At 47.7% G+C, this 16717-nt stretch overlaps 2 protein-coding genes across 2 annotated transcripts in view; one reads left to right on the top strand and one right to left on the bottom strand.

The window, feature by feature from the left end:
* The window catches only part of prkar1b (protein kinase, cAMP-dependent, regulatory, type I, beta), a 204574-nt gene that overhangs the window by 135553 nt on the left and 52304 nt on the right, over positions 1-16717 (bottom strand). The window contains exons 3-4 of the mRNA XM_036941741.1: positions 14552-14722; positions 5793-5884 (exon numbers count right to left, since the gene is read on the bottom strand). Coding sequence (XP_036797636.1) covers positions 5793-5884; positions 14552-14722 — 263 coding nt within the window. The remainder of the gene's footprint in view (positions 1-5792; positions 5885-14551; positions 14723-16717) is intronic.
* The window catches only part of LOC110487024 (dynein assembly factor 5, axonemal), a 111017-nt gene continuing 110918 nt past the window's right edge, over positions 16619-16717 (top strand). Inside the window, exon 1 of the mRNA XM_036941740.1 lies at positions 16619-16717. This exon is cut by the window's right edge and continues 53 nt beyond it. The gene's annotated coding sequence lies outside the window, so the exon portion shown is untranslated.

The following is a 16717-nucleotide window of genomic DNA, read 5'->3' on the forward strand; positions in this document are numbered from 1 at the left end:
TCAGCAGTCTTGTTCAGCAGTCTTGTTTAGCAGTTTTGTTTAGCAGTCTTGTTCAGCAGTCTTGTTTAGCTGTCTTGTTTAGCAGTCTTGTTTAGCAGTCTTGTTTGGCAGTCATTTTTAGCAGTCTCATGGCTTGGGGGTAGAAGCTGTTCACTGTGTTGTGGGTTCCACACTTGGTGCACTGGTACCGCTTGCCATAGGTAAGCAGAGAGAAGATTCTATGACTTGGGTGGCTGGAGTCTTTTAATATTTTTAGGGCCTTCCTCTGGCACCGCCTGGTATAGAGGTCCTGGATGGCAGGGAGCTCAGCCCCAGTGATGTATTATGCCGTATCCACTGTCCTCTGTAGTGCCTTGCAGTTGCTCTACCAAGCGGTGATGCAGCCAGTGAAGATGCTCTCAATGGTGCAGCTGTACAACTTTTTGAGGATCTGAAGGCCCATGCTGAATCTTTTCAGCCTCCTGAGGGAGAAAAGGCTCTGTCGTGCCCTCTTTACAACTGCGTTGGGTGTGTGTGGACCTGTTAATTCCTTAGTGATGTGGACACAGAGGAATTTGAAGCTCTCGACCCGCTCCACTACAGCCCCATCGATACGGATGGGGCGTGTTAACCCCTCTGTTTCCTGTAGTCCACGATCAGATCCTTTGTCTTGCTGACGTTGAGGGAGAGGTTGTTGTCCTGTCAGCACACTGCCATGTCTCCCTCCTACCACCTTCACATCGTCAGCACACTGCCATGTCTCCCTCTGACCTCCTCCTCGTCAGTGATCCCTCCTACCACCATCACATCGTCAGCACACTGCCATGTCTCCCTCTGACCTCTTCCTCGTCAGTGATCCCTCCTACCACCTTCACATCGTCAGCACACTGCCATGTCTCCCTCTGACCTCTTCCTCGTCAGTGATCCCTCCTACCACCTTCACATCGTCAGCACACTGCCATGTCTCCCTCTGACCTCTTCCTCGTCAGTGATCCCTCCTACCACCTTCACATCGTCAGCACACTGCCATGTCTCCCTCTGACCTCTTCCTTGTCAGTGATCCCTCCTACCACCTTCACATCGTCAGCAAACTTGATGATGGTGTTCACCCACGCAGTCGTGGGACTAAGCACGCACCCCTGAGGGCCCCTGTGTTGATGGCGGATGTGCTGTTGCCTACCCTCACCAGCAGGGGGCGGCCCGTCAGGAAGTCCAGGATCCAGTTGCAGAGTTGTTTAGTCCCAGGGTCCTGAGCTTAGTGATGAGTTTGGAGGGCACTATGGTGTTGAATGCGGAGCTGTAGTCAATGAACAGCACTCTTACATAGGTATTCAATTTGTCTATGTGGGTGAGGGCAGTGTGGAGTGCAGTTGAGATTGTGTCATCTGTGGATCTGTTGGGGCGGTATGTATTTTGGAGTGGATCCAGAGTGTCTGAGATGTTGGAACAGCCTTGCCATAGCAACAGCCTTGGAACCAGCAACTCTAGCCAATCAGGGCCCATCTGTCATTGACAACAGCCTCTCAGCTCAGCAACACCAGACATGGACAGACACTGCAGAGAGGGCACGCCAGCACTGACCATCACAAACCATCACAGACCATCTGCCCATCTACGTCAGCCCCAGACATCTCTGGCTCATTTAGAAAGGGTATACAAATTGTACTTTAGGCCTATTGGTTTTGAACAACAGTGTTTTGTACAAGTGTTATGACTAGATTCAAGAGGAACACATTGTGGAAGTTTGTCACGTGTCAACCACAAAACTATGGTAATGGAACTTCAATGTGACTGAGCGCATCAGCTGAAGACTGAGGGAGTTGGACTCAGCACGGCCCTGTCAGAGCTAAACTAACGCCAAGTCACAGCTTCCGCCGTCCGGCTGATCACACATAATCCTGACCTGTCATCATCGTTACACCCCATCACTCAGACATGAGCTAATCAGACACCATGCTGTTCTGTCTGTCTGTCTGTCTGTCTGTCTGTCTGTCTGTCTAATCAGACACCATGCTGTTCTGCCTGTCGGCCTGTCTGTCTGTCTGTCTAATCAGACACCATGCTGTTCTGTCTGTCTGTCTGTCTGTCTGTCTGTCTGTCTGTCTGTCTGCCTGCCTGCCTGCCTGCCTGCCTGTCAGTCTGCCTGCCTGCCTGCCTGCCTGCCTGCCTGCCTGCCTGTCAGTCTGTTTGTCTGTCTGTCTGTCTGCCTGCCTGCCTGCCTGCCTGCCTGCCTGTCAGTCTGTCTGTCTGTCTGTCTGCCTGCCTGCCTGCCTGCCTGCCTGCCTGCCTGCCTGTCAGTCTGTCTGTCTGCCTGCCTGCCTGCCTGCCTGCCTGCCTGTCTGTCTGTCTGTCTGTCTGTCTGTCTGTCTGCCTGCCTGCCTGCCTGTCTGTCTGTCTGTCTGTCTGTCTGTCTGTCTGTCTGTCTGTCTGCCTGCCTGCCTGCCTGCCTGTCTGCCTGCCTGCCTGCCTGTCTGTCTGTCTGTCTGTCTGCCTGTCTGTCTGTCTGTCTGTCTGTCTGTCTGTCTGTCTGTCTGTCTGTCTGTCTGCCTGCCTGCCTGCCTGCCTGTCTGCCTGCCTGCCTGCCTGTCTGTCTGTCTGTCTGTCTGCCTGTCTGTCTGTCTGTCTGTCTGTCTGTCTGTCTGTTTACAGCTAAAACACCAAGTGTTTCTTACATGTTTCAAGAGGAACAAATTGACGACACTACGTGGCAGTTTGTTGGCATGTCAACATGCTACCGTAATGCACAATCACACAACAGACTGCATCAGCTGCATTCAGAGGGAGTTGGATCCAACACGGCCCTGTCAACACTAGGCTAGCTAGGCTAACACCAAGTCACAACGTCCGGCTGATCTGCACCTGTCATCATCACTATGCCCCATCACTCATCTTAGAACAAATAATCATCCTGTCTGTCTGTCTGTCTGTCTGTCTGTCTGTCTGTCTGTCTGTCTGTCTGTCTGTCTGTATGTCTGTCTGTCTGTCTGTCTGTCTGCCTGCCTGCCTGTCTGTCTGTCTGTCTGTCTGTCTGTCTGTCTGCCTGCCTGCCTGCCTGCCTGCCTGCCTGCCTGCCTGCCTGCCTGTCTGTCTGTCTGTCTGTCTGTCTGTCTGTCTGCCTGCCTGCCTGCCTGCCTGCCTGTCTGTCTGTCTGTCTGCCTGCCTGCCTGCCTGCCTGCCTGCCTGCCTGCCTGTCTGCCTGCCTGCCTGCCTGCCTGCCTGCCTGCCTGCCGCTACACGAACACGACAGCCAGTCATATAAATTCAGAATCATATATCATATCCTCTGGGGCTGTGTGGTCATGTATGGTCTGGTCATGCCAACAGGTCTTGTATACATTAAAACAAGGCAAGTTTATGGTCCGGTGCCAATGTAACCCTGAGCCTCCGTATCAGCCACCCAAGCACTAGATTTAAGTGACTACACCAGGCCTGGGTTCAAATAGTATTTGCTTTATTTAAAATACTTAACTGCGCTTTTCTGAGCTTGCCTGGCACAACTGAACTAATAGTGTAGACCCAAAAGTGCAAACCTCTCCCATCTGTCACTCCAGGAAGACATAATCAAATGCTCAGATTATTTTCAAGGAAACAAGTACTACTTGAACCAAGGTCTCTACTACAGTGTACTTCTGCCTGTGTGATTCTATGATATCACATGTTTCTTCTCTGCCTGCCACTGCTGGGCAAACTGTCGGCTGGTTGCAACAACACTGACGTGCAATCAGACTGAGGCCCTGTGCCAAGAAGTGGGGAGCACAGTAAATTACCAGTTGACGAAAGAATGGAAAGAGGTGTGTTTTGGGTTTTCTCCCTGGGACCGTCGGGAGGCTAGAATGGAGGGATGAAGGGAGAGAGGCTTTTCCCTGCTGTTCTGTGGATGCAGCCTGGGATACAGAGCTAATGGATTCTCCCCGGCAATGAACCAGTATTCAGGCTGCTGTCCAGAGCAAAGAGGGGGAGTGGAAGGGAGGGAGGGGAGGGAGGGAGCCACCTGAGATGTTTCCCACAGTACTGGCCTGGAGATTAGGAAGGAAGGGATGGAGGAGGGGTGGAGGGATAGGGAGGGAAGAGAGTGAATAGTAGGAGTGGGGTGAGATGGAAAGGGGAAGAAAGGAGAAATGGGTGAAGGGGAGGGATGGATAGAGGGATAGAGAAAGAGGTGGAGAAGGAAAGAGAGAGGAAGAGAGAAGAGATGGGGTGAAGGAGAGGGATGGATAGAGGGATAGAGAAAGAGGTGGAGAAGGAAAGAGAGAGGAAGAGAGAAGAGATGGCGTGAAGGGGAGGGATGGATAGAGGGATAGAGAAAGAGGTGGAGAAGGAAAGAGAGAGGAAGAGAGAAGAGATGGGGTGAAGGGGAGAGATGGATAGAGGGATAGAGAAAGAGGTGGAGAAGGAAAGAGAGAGGAAGAGAGAAGAGATGGGGTGAAGGGGAGGGATGGATAGAGGGATAGTGAAAGAGGTGGAGAAGGAAAGAGAGAGGAAGAGAGAAGAGATGAGGTGAAGGGGAGAGATGGATAGAGGGATAGAGAAAGAGGTGGAGAAGGAAAGAGAGAGGAAGAGAGAAGAGATGGGGTGAAGGGGAGGGATGGATAGAGGGATAGAGAAAGAGGTGGAGAAGGAAAGAGAGAGGAAGAGAGAAGAGATGGGGTGAAGGGGAGAGATGGATAGAGGGATAGAGAAAGAGGTGGAGAAGGAAAGAGAGAGGAAGAGAGAAGAGATGGGGTGAAGGGGAGGGATGGATAGAGGGATAGAGAAAGAGGTGGAGAAGGAAAGAGAGAGGAAGAGAGAAGAGATGGGGTGAAGGGGAGAGATGGATAGAGGGATAGAGAAAGAGGTGGAGAAGGAAAGAGAGAGGAAGAGAGAAGAGATGGGGTGAAGGGGAGGGATGGAGGGATTAATGAATCTCTCTCTCTCTCTCTGGCAAGCGGTACCAGAGCGCCAAGTCTAGGACCAAAAGGCTCCTTAACAGTTTCTATCCCCAAGCCAAAAGACTGCTGAACAGCTCAACAAATGGCCACCGGACTGTTTATTATCTATGCATAGTCACTTCACCTCGCACATTGACTTGGTACTGGTACCCCCTATATATAGCCTCGTTATTGTTATTTTATTGTGTTACTATTCTTTTTTACTTTAGTTAATTTGGTAAATAAACTCTTAACTCTTTCTTGAACTGCATTGTTGGTTAAGGCCTTGTAAGGAAGCATTTCATGGTAAAGTCTACACTTGTTGTATTCGGCGCATGTGACAAATAAAGTTTGATTTGATTTGTTGTTGCTGTTTTGTGTTTGTCAAACCCCACAGCCTCAGACCCTCTCTCAGAGCCGTGGCGAATCGTGTCGTTCCGAGTAACCCAATTCCAACCCCGCACCCCACCAAAATTTCAACACACTTTAGATTACTGTCAAACATCCACACTGCCTGCCTTTTTTGGGGGGGGTTGCCATGGCGATCGACAACAACAGTGTACACACACACACACACAGGAGAGGGCGGCACCAGGCAGTAAATTTTCCCTCCAGCATGCCCCCCTCTCTCTCTCCGTACCCCTCGCCCCTCTGCCCAGTGTCTGCCTGCCCCTCTTCTCACCACTTCTGACCTGTTTCAACCCAGCAGCACTGCAGACAACACTGGCCCACTGTGGCCACACGGGAAAACTGCTCAACCACAACAAAAGGACTCTTTATGATTAGCTCACACACACAATGACGCTCTCTCACTCAGTCACTCAGTCACTAATGTGTTTTCACTAGGATGAAGTCGTCTCTAGACACTGATCTTGGGTCAGTTGGATTATGATTTGTGGTTCTTACCTCCTTTCGTTGTCGTCGAGGTGAGCAAACAGCACGTTCTTGGAGATGGCCTTGGCCAGAGCAGTCATGGTCTTGTAGTCTTTAGGAATCACCTGAGGAACAACATAGCAAACATCATGGTCTCTCAAACAGGAACCAGACTTCAGCACCTTCATCACAGACAATGGAATTGATGGGCATCAATACAATTGATTGAATTCCATTTAATACTGTACACATTGTCTTTCCTATTTGTCATGCCATGTCTACATGGCTAAAAAGATGTTTAAAAAGTTCCCCAAAAAGCATTAATTGAAAAGAAAAGAAAACACTAGAGCTGTACACATGAAGCCAGGCACATGCACATACATCAAAACAGCTCAATGCACAGATTTAAGCACATTACAGTATATTTTAAATAAACCCTACTGTCTGTACATAATGGAACGCAACCCATCTGTTTGACTCAGATCAGTGTACGTGTGTGTGTGTGCGTGTGTGCCAGTGTGTGCCAGTGTGTGTGTGTGTGTGTGCGTGCGTGTGCAGCCCTTCGCTGTGAGGTTACGAGGCCATGTGCTCATTCATAAAACATGCATTTTCATGTCCATGTCTGAACCAAAGGACTGTTTGGGGGAATGATGCGGGCCAGCCACATTTCCTCAGAGCCCACTACAAAGACTACTGCCTCTGTATTTAAGGAAAGACGTTATAGGGAGAAAAACTTAGAGCTCTGAGCTCTGCAGATGTGTTACCGTGGGGAGAAGAGAGAGAGAGAGAGAGAGAGAGAGAGAGAGAGAGAGAGAGAGAGAGAGAGAGAGAGAGAGAGAGAGAGAGAGAGAGAGAGAGAGAGAGAGAGAGAGAGAGAGAGAAAGAGAGAGCGAGAGGGAGAGGGAGAGAAAGGGAGAGGGAGAGAAAGGGAGAGGGAGGAAGAGAGAGAGGGAGAGAGAGAGAGCGAAGGGGAGAGAGAGAGAGGGAGAGAGAGAGAGAGGGAGAGAGAGGGAGAAAGAGAGAGCGAGAGGGACAGGGAGAGAAAGGGAGAGGGAGAGAAAGGGAGAGGGAGGAAGAGAGAGAGGGAGAGAGAGAGAGCGAAGGGGAGAGAGAGAGAGGGGGAGAGGGAGAAAGAGAGTGGGAGAGAGAAAGAGAGAAAGAGAGAGAGGGGGAGAGAAAGAGAGAACTATAACAAAACAGAATCAAAGAGATGCCAGTGGGAGAGAGAAGGAGATAGTACTGTAAGAAAGAAAGCATCAATGGTCTGAGGGAAGCAGCAGTCTGTAGGCTGTAATTAACTTAAAGCAACAGATGGCTCACCATGAAGAGGACCACAACTACAACAGCAGCAGACTGGCTGAAACATTCATGAGGCCACTGCAGTACACTACCAACATCAACCCTCTGTAGTCTCTATCAACCATCTGGAATGCTGGAAATAGACCATTTGCTCCAAAGAGAGAGGCAATACTCTTTATGGATAGAGGTGTAGAGAGAGGGGTTACTCGAGTCTTTATGGATAGAGGTGTAGAGAGAGGGGTTACTCGAGTCTTTGTGGATAGAGGTGTAGAGAGAGGGGTTACTAGAGTCTTTATGGATAGAGGTGTAGAGAGAGGGGTTACTAGAGTCTTTATGGATAGAGGTGTAGAGAGATGGGTACTAGAGTCTTTATGGATAGAGGTGTAGAGAAAGGGGTTACTAGAGTCTTTATGGATAGAGGTGTAGAGAGGGGTTACTAGAGTCTTTATGGATAGAGGTGTAGAGAGAGGGGTTACTAGACTCTTTATGGATAGAGGTGTAGAGAGAGGGGTTACTAGAGTCTTTATGGATAGAGGGGTAAAGAGAGGGGTTACTAGAGTCTTTATGGATAGAGGTGTAGAGAGAGGGGTACTAGAGTCTTTATGGATAGAGGTGTAGAGAGAGGGGTTACTAGAGTCTTTATGGATAGAGGGGTAAAGAGAGGGGTTACTAGAGTCTTTATGGATAGAGGTGTAGAGAGAGGGGTACTAGAGTCTTTATGGATAGAGGTGTAGAGAGAGGGTTACTAGAGTCTTTAGGGCTGGAAGTAGTGAGAGTTGGGGGGATAGTGCTTACAGACAGGGCCTACTAGCCACTTTAAAGCTGGGAGGGTATAGACACAGAGAGGGTTAACTGTCTACTGTCTAGCCTCTTTACGAATGGCAGAGGATGGGAACAGAGAAAGGGTCAAACCGCTTAAAGGCTGAAAGTAGATAGACAGAGAATGTCTAAAGTCTAGCCTGTTAGTCTACAAATGGGAGAGGAAGGGTAGAAACGGTATCTAGTCTGTTGAAGGGAGAGGAAGAGGAAGGGTAGAAACTGTATCTAGTCTGTTGAAGGGAGAGGAGGGGTAGAAACGGTATCTAGTCTGTTGAAGGGAGTGGAAGGGTTGAAACGGTATCTAGTCTGTTGAAGGGAGAGGAAGGGTAGAAACGGTATCTAGTCTGTTGAAGGGAGTGGGAGAGGAAGGGTAGAAACGGTATCTAGTCTGTTGAAGGGAGGGGGAGAGGAAGGGTAGAAACGGTATCTAGTCTGTTGAAGGTAGAGGAAGGGTAGAAACGGTATCTAGTCTGTTGAAGGGAGAGGGAGAGGAAGGGTAGAAACGGTATCTAGTCTGTTGAAGGGAGAGGAAGGGTAGAAACGGTATCTAGTCTGTTGAAGGGAGTGGGAGAGGAAGGGTAGAAACGGTATCTAGTCTGCTGAAGGGAGAGGGAGAGGAAGGGTAGAAACGGTATCTAGTCTGTTGAAGGGAGAGGAAGGGTAGAAACGGTATCTAGTCTGTTGAAGGGAGAGGGAGAGGAAGAGTAGAAACGGTATCTAGTCTGTTGAAGGGAGAGGGAGAGGAAGGGTAGAAACGGTATCTAGTCTGTTGAAGGGAGAGGAAGGGTAGAAACGGTGTCTAGTCTGTTGAAGGGAGAGGAAGGGTAGAAACTGTATCTAGTCTGTTGAAGGGAGAGGGAGAAGAAGGGTAGAAACGGTATCTAGTCTGTTGAAGGGAGTGGGAGAGGAAGGGTAGAAACGGTATCTAGTCTGTTGAAGGGAGTGGGAGAGGAAGGGTAGAAACGGAATCTAGTCTGTTGAAGGGAGAGGAAGGGTAGAAACGGTATCTAGTCTGTTGAAGGGAGAGGAAGGGTAGAAACGGTAACTAGTCTGTTGAAGGGAGAGGAAGGGTAGAAACGGTAACTAGTCTGTTGAAGGGAGAGGGAGAGGAATGGTAGAAACGGTATCTAGTCTGTTGAAGGGAGAGGGAGAGGAAGGGTAGAAACGGTATCTAGTCTGTTGAAGGGAGAGGAAGGGTAGAAACGGTATCTAGTCTGTTGAAGGGAGTGGGAGAGGAAGGGTAGAAACGGTATCTAGTCTGTTGAAGGGAGAGGGAGAGGAAGGGTAGAAAAGGTATCTAGTCTGTTGAAGGGAGAGGAAGGGTAGAAACGGTATCTAGTCTGTTGAAGGGAGAGGAAGGGTAGAAACGGTATCTAGTCTGTTGAAGGGAGTGGGAGAGGAAGGGTAGAAACGGTATCTAGTCTGTTGAAGGGAGGGGGAGAGGAAGGGTAGAAACGGTATCTAGTCTGTTGAAGGTAGAGGAAGGGTAGAAACGGTATCTAGTCTGTTGAAGGGAGAGGGAGAGGAAGGGTAGAAACGGTATCTAGTCTGTTGAAGGGAGAGGAAGGGTAGAAACGGTATCTAGTCTGTTGAAGGGAGTGGGAGAGGAAGGGTAGAAACGGTATCTAGTCTGCTGAAGGGAGAGGGAGAGGAAGGGTAGAAACGGTATCTAGTCTGTTGAAGGGAGAGGAAGGGTAGAAACGGTATCTAGTCTGCTGAAGGGAGAGGGAGAGGAAGGGTAGAAACGGTATCTAGTCTGTTGAAGGGAGAGGAAGGGTAGAAACGGTATCTAGTCTGTTGAATCGAGAGGAAGGGTAGAAACGGTATCTAGTCTGTTGAAGGGAGAGGGAGAGGAAGGGTAGAAACGGTATCTAGTCTGTTGAAGGGAGTGGGAGAGGAAGGGTAGAAACGGTATCTAGTCTGTTGAAGGGAGTGGGAGAGGAAGGGTAGAAACGGTATCTAGTCTGTTGAAGGGAGTGGGAGAGGAAGGGTAGAAACGGAATCTAGTCTGTTGAAGGGAGAGGAAGGGTAGAAACGGTATCTAGTCTGTTGAAGGGAGAGGAAGGGTAGAAAAGGTTACTAGTCTGTTGAAGGGAGAGGAAGGGTAGAAACGGTAACTAGTCTGTTGAAGGGAGAGGGAGAGGAATGGTAGAAACGGTATCTAGTCTGTTGAAGGGAGAGGAAGGGTAGAAACGGTATCTAGTCTGTTGAAGGGAGAGGGAGAGGAAGGGTAGAAACGGTATCTAGTCTGTTGAAGGGAGAGGAAGGGTAGAAACGGTATCTAGTCTGTTGAAGGGAGTGGGAGAGGAAGGGTAGAAACGGTATCTAGTCTGTTGAAGGGAGAGGGAGAGGAAGGGTAGAAACGGTATCTAGTCTGTTGAAGGGAGAGGAAGGGTAGAAACGGTATCTAGTCTGTTGAAGGGAGAGGAAGGGTAGAAACGGTATCTAGTCTGTTGAAGGAAGTGGGAAAGGAAGGGTAGAAACGGTATCTAGTCTGTTGAAGGGAGAGGAAGGGTAGAAACGGTATCTAGTCTGTTGAAGGGAGAGGAAGGGTAGAAACGGTATCTAGTCTGTTGAAGGGAGAGGAAGAGGAAGGGTAGAAACGGTATCTAGTCTGTTGAAGGGAGAGGGAGAGTAGAAACGGTATCTAGTCTGTTGAAGGGAGAGGGAGAGGAAGGGTAGAAACGGTATCTAGTCTGTTGAAGGGAGAGGGAGAGGAAGAGTAGAAATGGTATCTAGTCTGTTGAAGGGAGAGGGAGAGGAAGGGTAGAAATGGTATCTAGTCTGTTGAAGGGAGAGGAAGGGTAGAAACGGTATATAGTCTGTTGAAGGAAGTGGGAGAGGAAGGGTAGAAACGGTATCTAGTCTGTTGAAGGGAGAGGAAGGGTAGAAACGGTATCTAGTCTGTTGAAGGGAGAGGGAGAGGAAGGGTAGAAACGGTATCTAGTCTGTTGAAGGGAGAGGAAGGGTAGAAACGGTATCTAGTCTGTTGAAGGGAGTGGGAGAGGAAGGGTAGAAACAGTATCTAGTCTGTTGAAGGGAGAGGGAGAGGAAGGGTAGAAACGGTATCTAGTCTGTTGAAGGGAGAGGGAGAGGAAGGGTAGAAACGGTATCTAGTCTGTTGAAGGGAGAGGGAGAGGAAGGGTAGAAACGGTATCTAGTCTGTTGAAGGGAGAGGGAGAGGAAGGGTAGAAACGGTATCTAGTCTGTTGAAGGGAGAGGAAGGGTAGAAACGGTATCTAGTCTGTTGAAGGGAGAGGAAGGGTAGAAACGGTATCTAGTCTGTTGAAGGGAGAGGAAGAGGAAGGGTAGAAACGGTATCTAGTCTGTTGAAGGGAGAGGAAGAGGAAGGGTAGAAACGGTATCTAGTCTGTTGAAGGGAGAGGAAGGGTAGAAACGGTATCTAGTCTGTTGAAGGGAGAGGAAGAGGAAGGGTAGAAACGGTATCTAGTCTGTTGAAGGGAGAGGAAGAGGAAGGGTAGAAACGGTATCTAGTCTGTTGAAGGGAGAGGGAGAGGAAGGGTAGAAACGGTATCTAGTCTGTTGAAGGGAGAGGAAGAGGAAGGGTAGAAACGGTATCTAGTCTGTTGAAGGGAGAGGAAGGGTAGAAACGGTATCTAGTCTGTTGAAGGGAGAGGAAGAGGAAGGGGATGGCAGAGAGCTGGGAGCTGAGAGGGTAAAGCCTGTGTGCTGAGACCCAGATTACACAGAGATCCTCCTGACGCCACTCAGCCAAAACCAAGTTCCCACACACACACACACACACACACACACACACACACACACACACACACACACACACGCTGAGCCATGTTAACGCATGAGAGAGGGATTCATTTAATATGCTTGGTTACTCGTCTGGGAAATGTGAATGAACAATTAACTAAGATATTAAACCAATTTAGCCTCTGACTGAGGGTTATTTCAGCCCATTGACGTATGTAGAGCCTGTGTTGTTATCAGTCTGGAACCATGTCATCCAGTACTGTCTAGATACCAGACCTGGGTTTAAATACTATTTGATATCTTTCAAATGCTTCAAGCATTTGTTTAGCCTGTGTCAGGTGGGTGGGGTTTGTCATTTTTAGACTTCTATTGGATTCATGGCAACAGGCAAGCTCAATCAAGCATAGATATAGTATTTGAAATCATTTTACATCGTTTTTTAACCCAGGTCTGCTAGCTACATGTCATTACTGCTGGGAAAGGCAACAGCTGTTTACTGAAGAACCCAGCCTTCAATCAATTTGTTAAACCCCTCATTTCATTCAAATCTGCTTCCATAACTCTGAATTATGTGTGACACTTGTCCGTCACGCTTGTAGCTCAAGCTAAACAAAGGCATGTTCGTTATCGTCTGATGGGAATTTTAAGGACAACCTCGAAATGACAGATTTGTGTGTGTGTGCGTGTCTATCTCCCTGATTATGTGTGTGTGTGTGTGTGTGTGTGTGTGTGTGTGTGTGTGTGTGTGTGTGTGTGTGTGTGTGTGTGTGTGTGTGTGTGTGTGTGTGTGTGTGTATATCCCTGAAATAGCGTGAATCACTGACCTAAACATTTGCTAGTTTATTGGTTTTTCATCCATGATTGGAGCCTGGCAGATACCTGCTGCTAAGACTGACAGATACCTGCAGATAGCAGCAGGCATCTGTCAGTCTTAGCAGCAGGTATCTGTCAGCCTTAGCAGCAGGTATTTATCAGTCTTAGCAGCAGGTATCTGTCATTCTTAGCAGCGGGTATCTATCTATCAGTCTTAGCAGCAGGTATCTGTCAGACTTAGCAGCAGGTATCTGTCAGCCTTAGCAGCAGGTATTTATCAGTCTTAGCAGCAGGTATCTGTCAGTCTTAGCAGCAGGCATCTGTCAGTCTTAGCAGCAGGCATCTGTCAGACTTAGCAGCAGGTATCTGTCAGACTTAGCAGCAGGTATTTGTCAGTCTTAGCAGCAGGTATCTGTCAGTCTTAGCAGCAGGTATCTGTCAGCCTTAGCAGCAGGTATTTATCAGTCTTAGCAGCAGGTATCTATCATTCTTAGCAGCGGGTATCTATCAGTCTTAGCAGCAGGTATCTGTCAGTCTTATCAGCAGGTATCTGCCAGTCTTAGCAGCAGGTATCTGTCAGTCTTAGCAGCAGGCTTCTGTCAGTCTTAGCAGCAGGTATCTATCATTCTTAGCAGCGGGTATCTATCATTCTTAGCAGCGGGTATCTGTCAGTCTTAGCAGCAGGTATGTCAGTCTTAGCATCAGGCATCTGTCAGCCTTAGCAGCAGGTATATATGAGTCTTAGCAGAAGGTATCTATCAGTCTTAGCAGCAGGTATCTATCAGTCTTAGCAGCAGGTATCTGCCAGGCTCCAATCATGGATGAAAAAACAATAAACTAGCAAATGTTTAGGTCAGTGATTCACGCTATTTCAGGGATATACACACACACACTCACACATACACACACACACACACACACACACACACACACACACACACACACACACACACACACACACACACACACACACACACACATACACATACACACACACATACACACACATACACACACACACACACACACACAAGACTGGCAGATACCTGCTGCTAAGACTGATAGATACCTGCTGCTAAGACTGGCAGATACCTGCTGCTAAGACTGGCAGATACCAGGTCGCACAGCAAAATATTTAGGAGCATATGCAACCAAAACGGTCACATTTTAGAGCCCTGAGTGCAAGAGCCATCCACTACCATCTGGTTGGGTATGCTTGAGATTGTGTGAGTTAAGAGAGTTCTGTTAAGTCAACTTAATTAGTTGTTTTGAGAAGGGTTCTTTACTTCCCTACATTTTTGTAGGTTTTTTGACAGTGGCAAATATTTTCAACTGCAGTCCTAAAGGAGTATGTGTTACAATGATACCAATTAGCATCAGCCGAATCACCATACCAACCTTAATTTAACTTCTGCTGACTACTACATCATGTTTTTCATCCTTTCAGGCCCCCTTACTCCTGTGTGAGTCGATAGTTTGAATCTCTAGTCAAACTCTCCTGGTCAGATTGTGGACAATCAATGGTCAGCATATGGTCTGTCTATGTGTTCAGTCTCTGTGGTCAGACATATCGCAATATTTTGGGGGGGATGATATTATATCGATACTTTGATCACAAAAAAAGTATATATATTAAAAATGTTTTGCTAGGTAGCATTTGCTAGTGCTAGTCGGCTGTACCTGAACCAACGGGTATTTTCCTTCCTATATCTTGTTCTTCATCTTCTTTTGAAATAGTGAACATGTTTTCAGCACTTTTATTTCCATGACTGATCAAAACTCAGTATCGAATCACTATACATGTAGAATCGTGAGAATCGCTATACATGTAGAATCGTGAGAATCGCTATACATGTAGAATCGTGAGAATCGCTATACATGTAGAATCGTGAGAATCGCTATACATGTAGAATCGTGAGAATCGCTATACATGTAGAATCGTGAGAATCGCTATACATGTAGAATCGTGAGAATCGCTATACATGTAGAATCGTGAGAATCGCAATACATATCGTATCGGCACCTAAGTACCGTGACAATATGGTGTGGGGAGGTTCCTGGCAATTCCCAGCCAGTGTTACTATGGTTACTGAATGTTCCTGACTGTGTGATTGGTTGAAGTGTTTATCTCTGACCTTGCGGACGTAGCTGACGGCGTCCTCTTCAGTGTAGACTTCAGCACTGACCCCTCCCCGGCGGCGGCGGGCCTTGACCACTGGGTTGGGCAGCGGGGGGGACACCTCGTCATCATGGCTGTCCGACTGAGAGTTGGACTTCTGGCGGGCCAGGATCTGCTGGGACTCTTCCTGTAGGGGGGAGAGAGAGAGGGAGAGAGAGGGAGAGAGAGGGAGAGAGAGAGAGAGAGAGAGAGAGAGAGAGGGAGATTAAGAATAAAAGTTTCAGTCCAGACAAAAGTGAAAGGGATAGTTTACTCAAAACATTACATTTAAAATCTTTTAGTATTTTGTTCATTAGTCCAATCCCAGTTCCAGACTCGACAGCCTTGGTTTCTCAAATGACTGCCTCGCCTGGTTTACCAACTACTTCTCAGACAGAGTTCAGTGTGTCAAATCGGAGGGCATGTTGTCCAGACCTCTGGCAGTCTCTATGGGGGTGCCACAGGGTTCAATCCTCGGGCCGACTCTCTTCTCTGTATACATCAATGATGTCGCTCTTGCTGCTGGTGATTCTCTGATCCACCTCTACGCAGACGACACCATTTTGTATACTTCTGGCCCCTCTTTGGACACTGTGTTAACTAACCTCCAGACGAGCTTCAATGCCATACAACTCTCCTTCCGTGGCCTCCAATTGCTCTTAAACGCAAGTAAAACTAAATGCATGCTTTTCAATCGATCGCTGCTCGCACCTGCTCGCCCGTCCAGCATCACCACTCTGGACGGCTCTGACTTAGAATATGTGGACAACTACAAATACCTGGGTGTCTGGTTAGACTGTAAACTCTCCTTGAAGACTCGCATTAAGCATACATCTAGAATCGGCTTTCTATATCGCAACAAAGCATCCTTCACTCATGCTGCCAAACATACCCTAGTAAAACTGACCATCCTACCGATCCTCGACTTCGGTGATGTCATCTATAAAATAGCCTCCAACACTCTACTCAACAAACTGGATGCAGTCTATCACAGTGCCATCTGTTTTGTCACCAAAGCCCCATATAGACTACCCACCATTGCGACCTGTACGCTCTTGTTGGTTGGCCCTCGCTTCATACTCGTCGCCAAACCCACTGGCTACAGGTTATCTACAAGTCTCTGCTAGGTAAATCCCCGCCTTATCTCAGCTCACTGGTCACCATAGCAACACCCACTCGTAGCACTCGCTCCAACAGGTATATCTCACTGGTCACCCCCAAAGCCAATTCCTCCTTTGGTCGTCTATCCTTCCAGTTCTCTGCTGCCAATGAACGAACTGCAAAAATCTCTGAAGCTGGAGACTCATATCTCCCTCACTAGCTTTAAGCACCAGCTGTCAGAGCAGCTCACAGATCACTGCACCTGTACATAGCCCATCTGTAAACAGCCCATCTATCTACCTACCTCATCCCCATACTGTATTTATTTATTTATCTTGCTCCTTTGCACCCCAGTAACTCTATTTGCACATTCATCTTCTCCACATCTACCATTCCAGTGTTTAATTGCCATATTGTAATTACTTCGCCACCATGGCCTATTTATTGCCTCAACTCCCTTATCTTACCTCATTTACACTCACTGTATATAGACTTTTTGTTCTACTGTATTATTGACTATGTTTTGTTTATTCCATGTGTAACTCTGTGTTGTTGTTTGTGTCGAACTGCTATGCTTTATCTTGGCCAGGTCGCAGTTGCAAATGAGGACTTGTTCTCAACTGGCCTACCTGGTTAAATAAAGGTGTTCTCAACTGGCCTACCTGGTTAAATAAAGGTGAAATAAAATAAAATACATTTTAAAAAATGTGCATGTCAACAATACATGTAAGCCACCAGGAAAAGCCAGTTAGGATGCAATAGTGTAGACAACCCAGTCTAACATTAGAAACTATCATCATATTTTAGTCTGACAATAACTTCCAGTCTGACAATAACAAACCAGCTAACAGAATAGAAAACCACTTCTGCAAAGAAGTTTCCACATTTCCTCAAAGACTGAAGTGAAACAGACTAATAGCTGTTAGCTAGCTGTGCTCTAACATAGGAGGGGAGTGTATGACAGGATTCATCTTGTATGTGCAGGGGAAGAAAAGGACAGCTAACTGACAGGGTACTACACACACAGGGAGCCCCCTCTGGA

This window comes from Oncorhynchus mykiss, chromosome 13 (genome assembly GCF_013265735.2).
Source record: "Oncorhynchus mykiss isolate Arlee chromosome 13, USDA_OmykA_1.1, whole genome shotgun sequence".
NCBI classification, from domain to species: domain Eukaryota; kingdom Metazoa; phylum Chordata; class Actinopteri; order Salmoniformes; family Salmonidae; genus Oncorhynchus; species Oncorhynchus mykiss.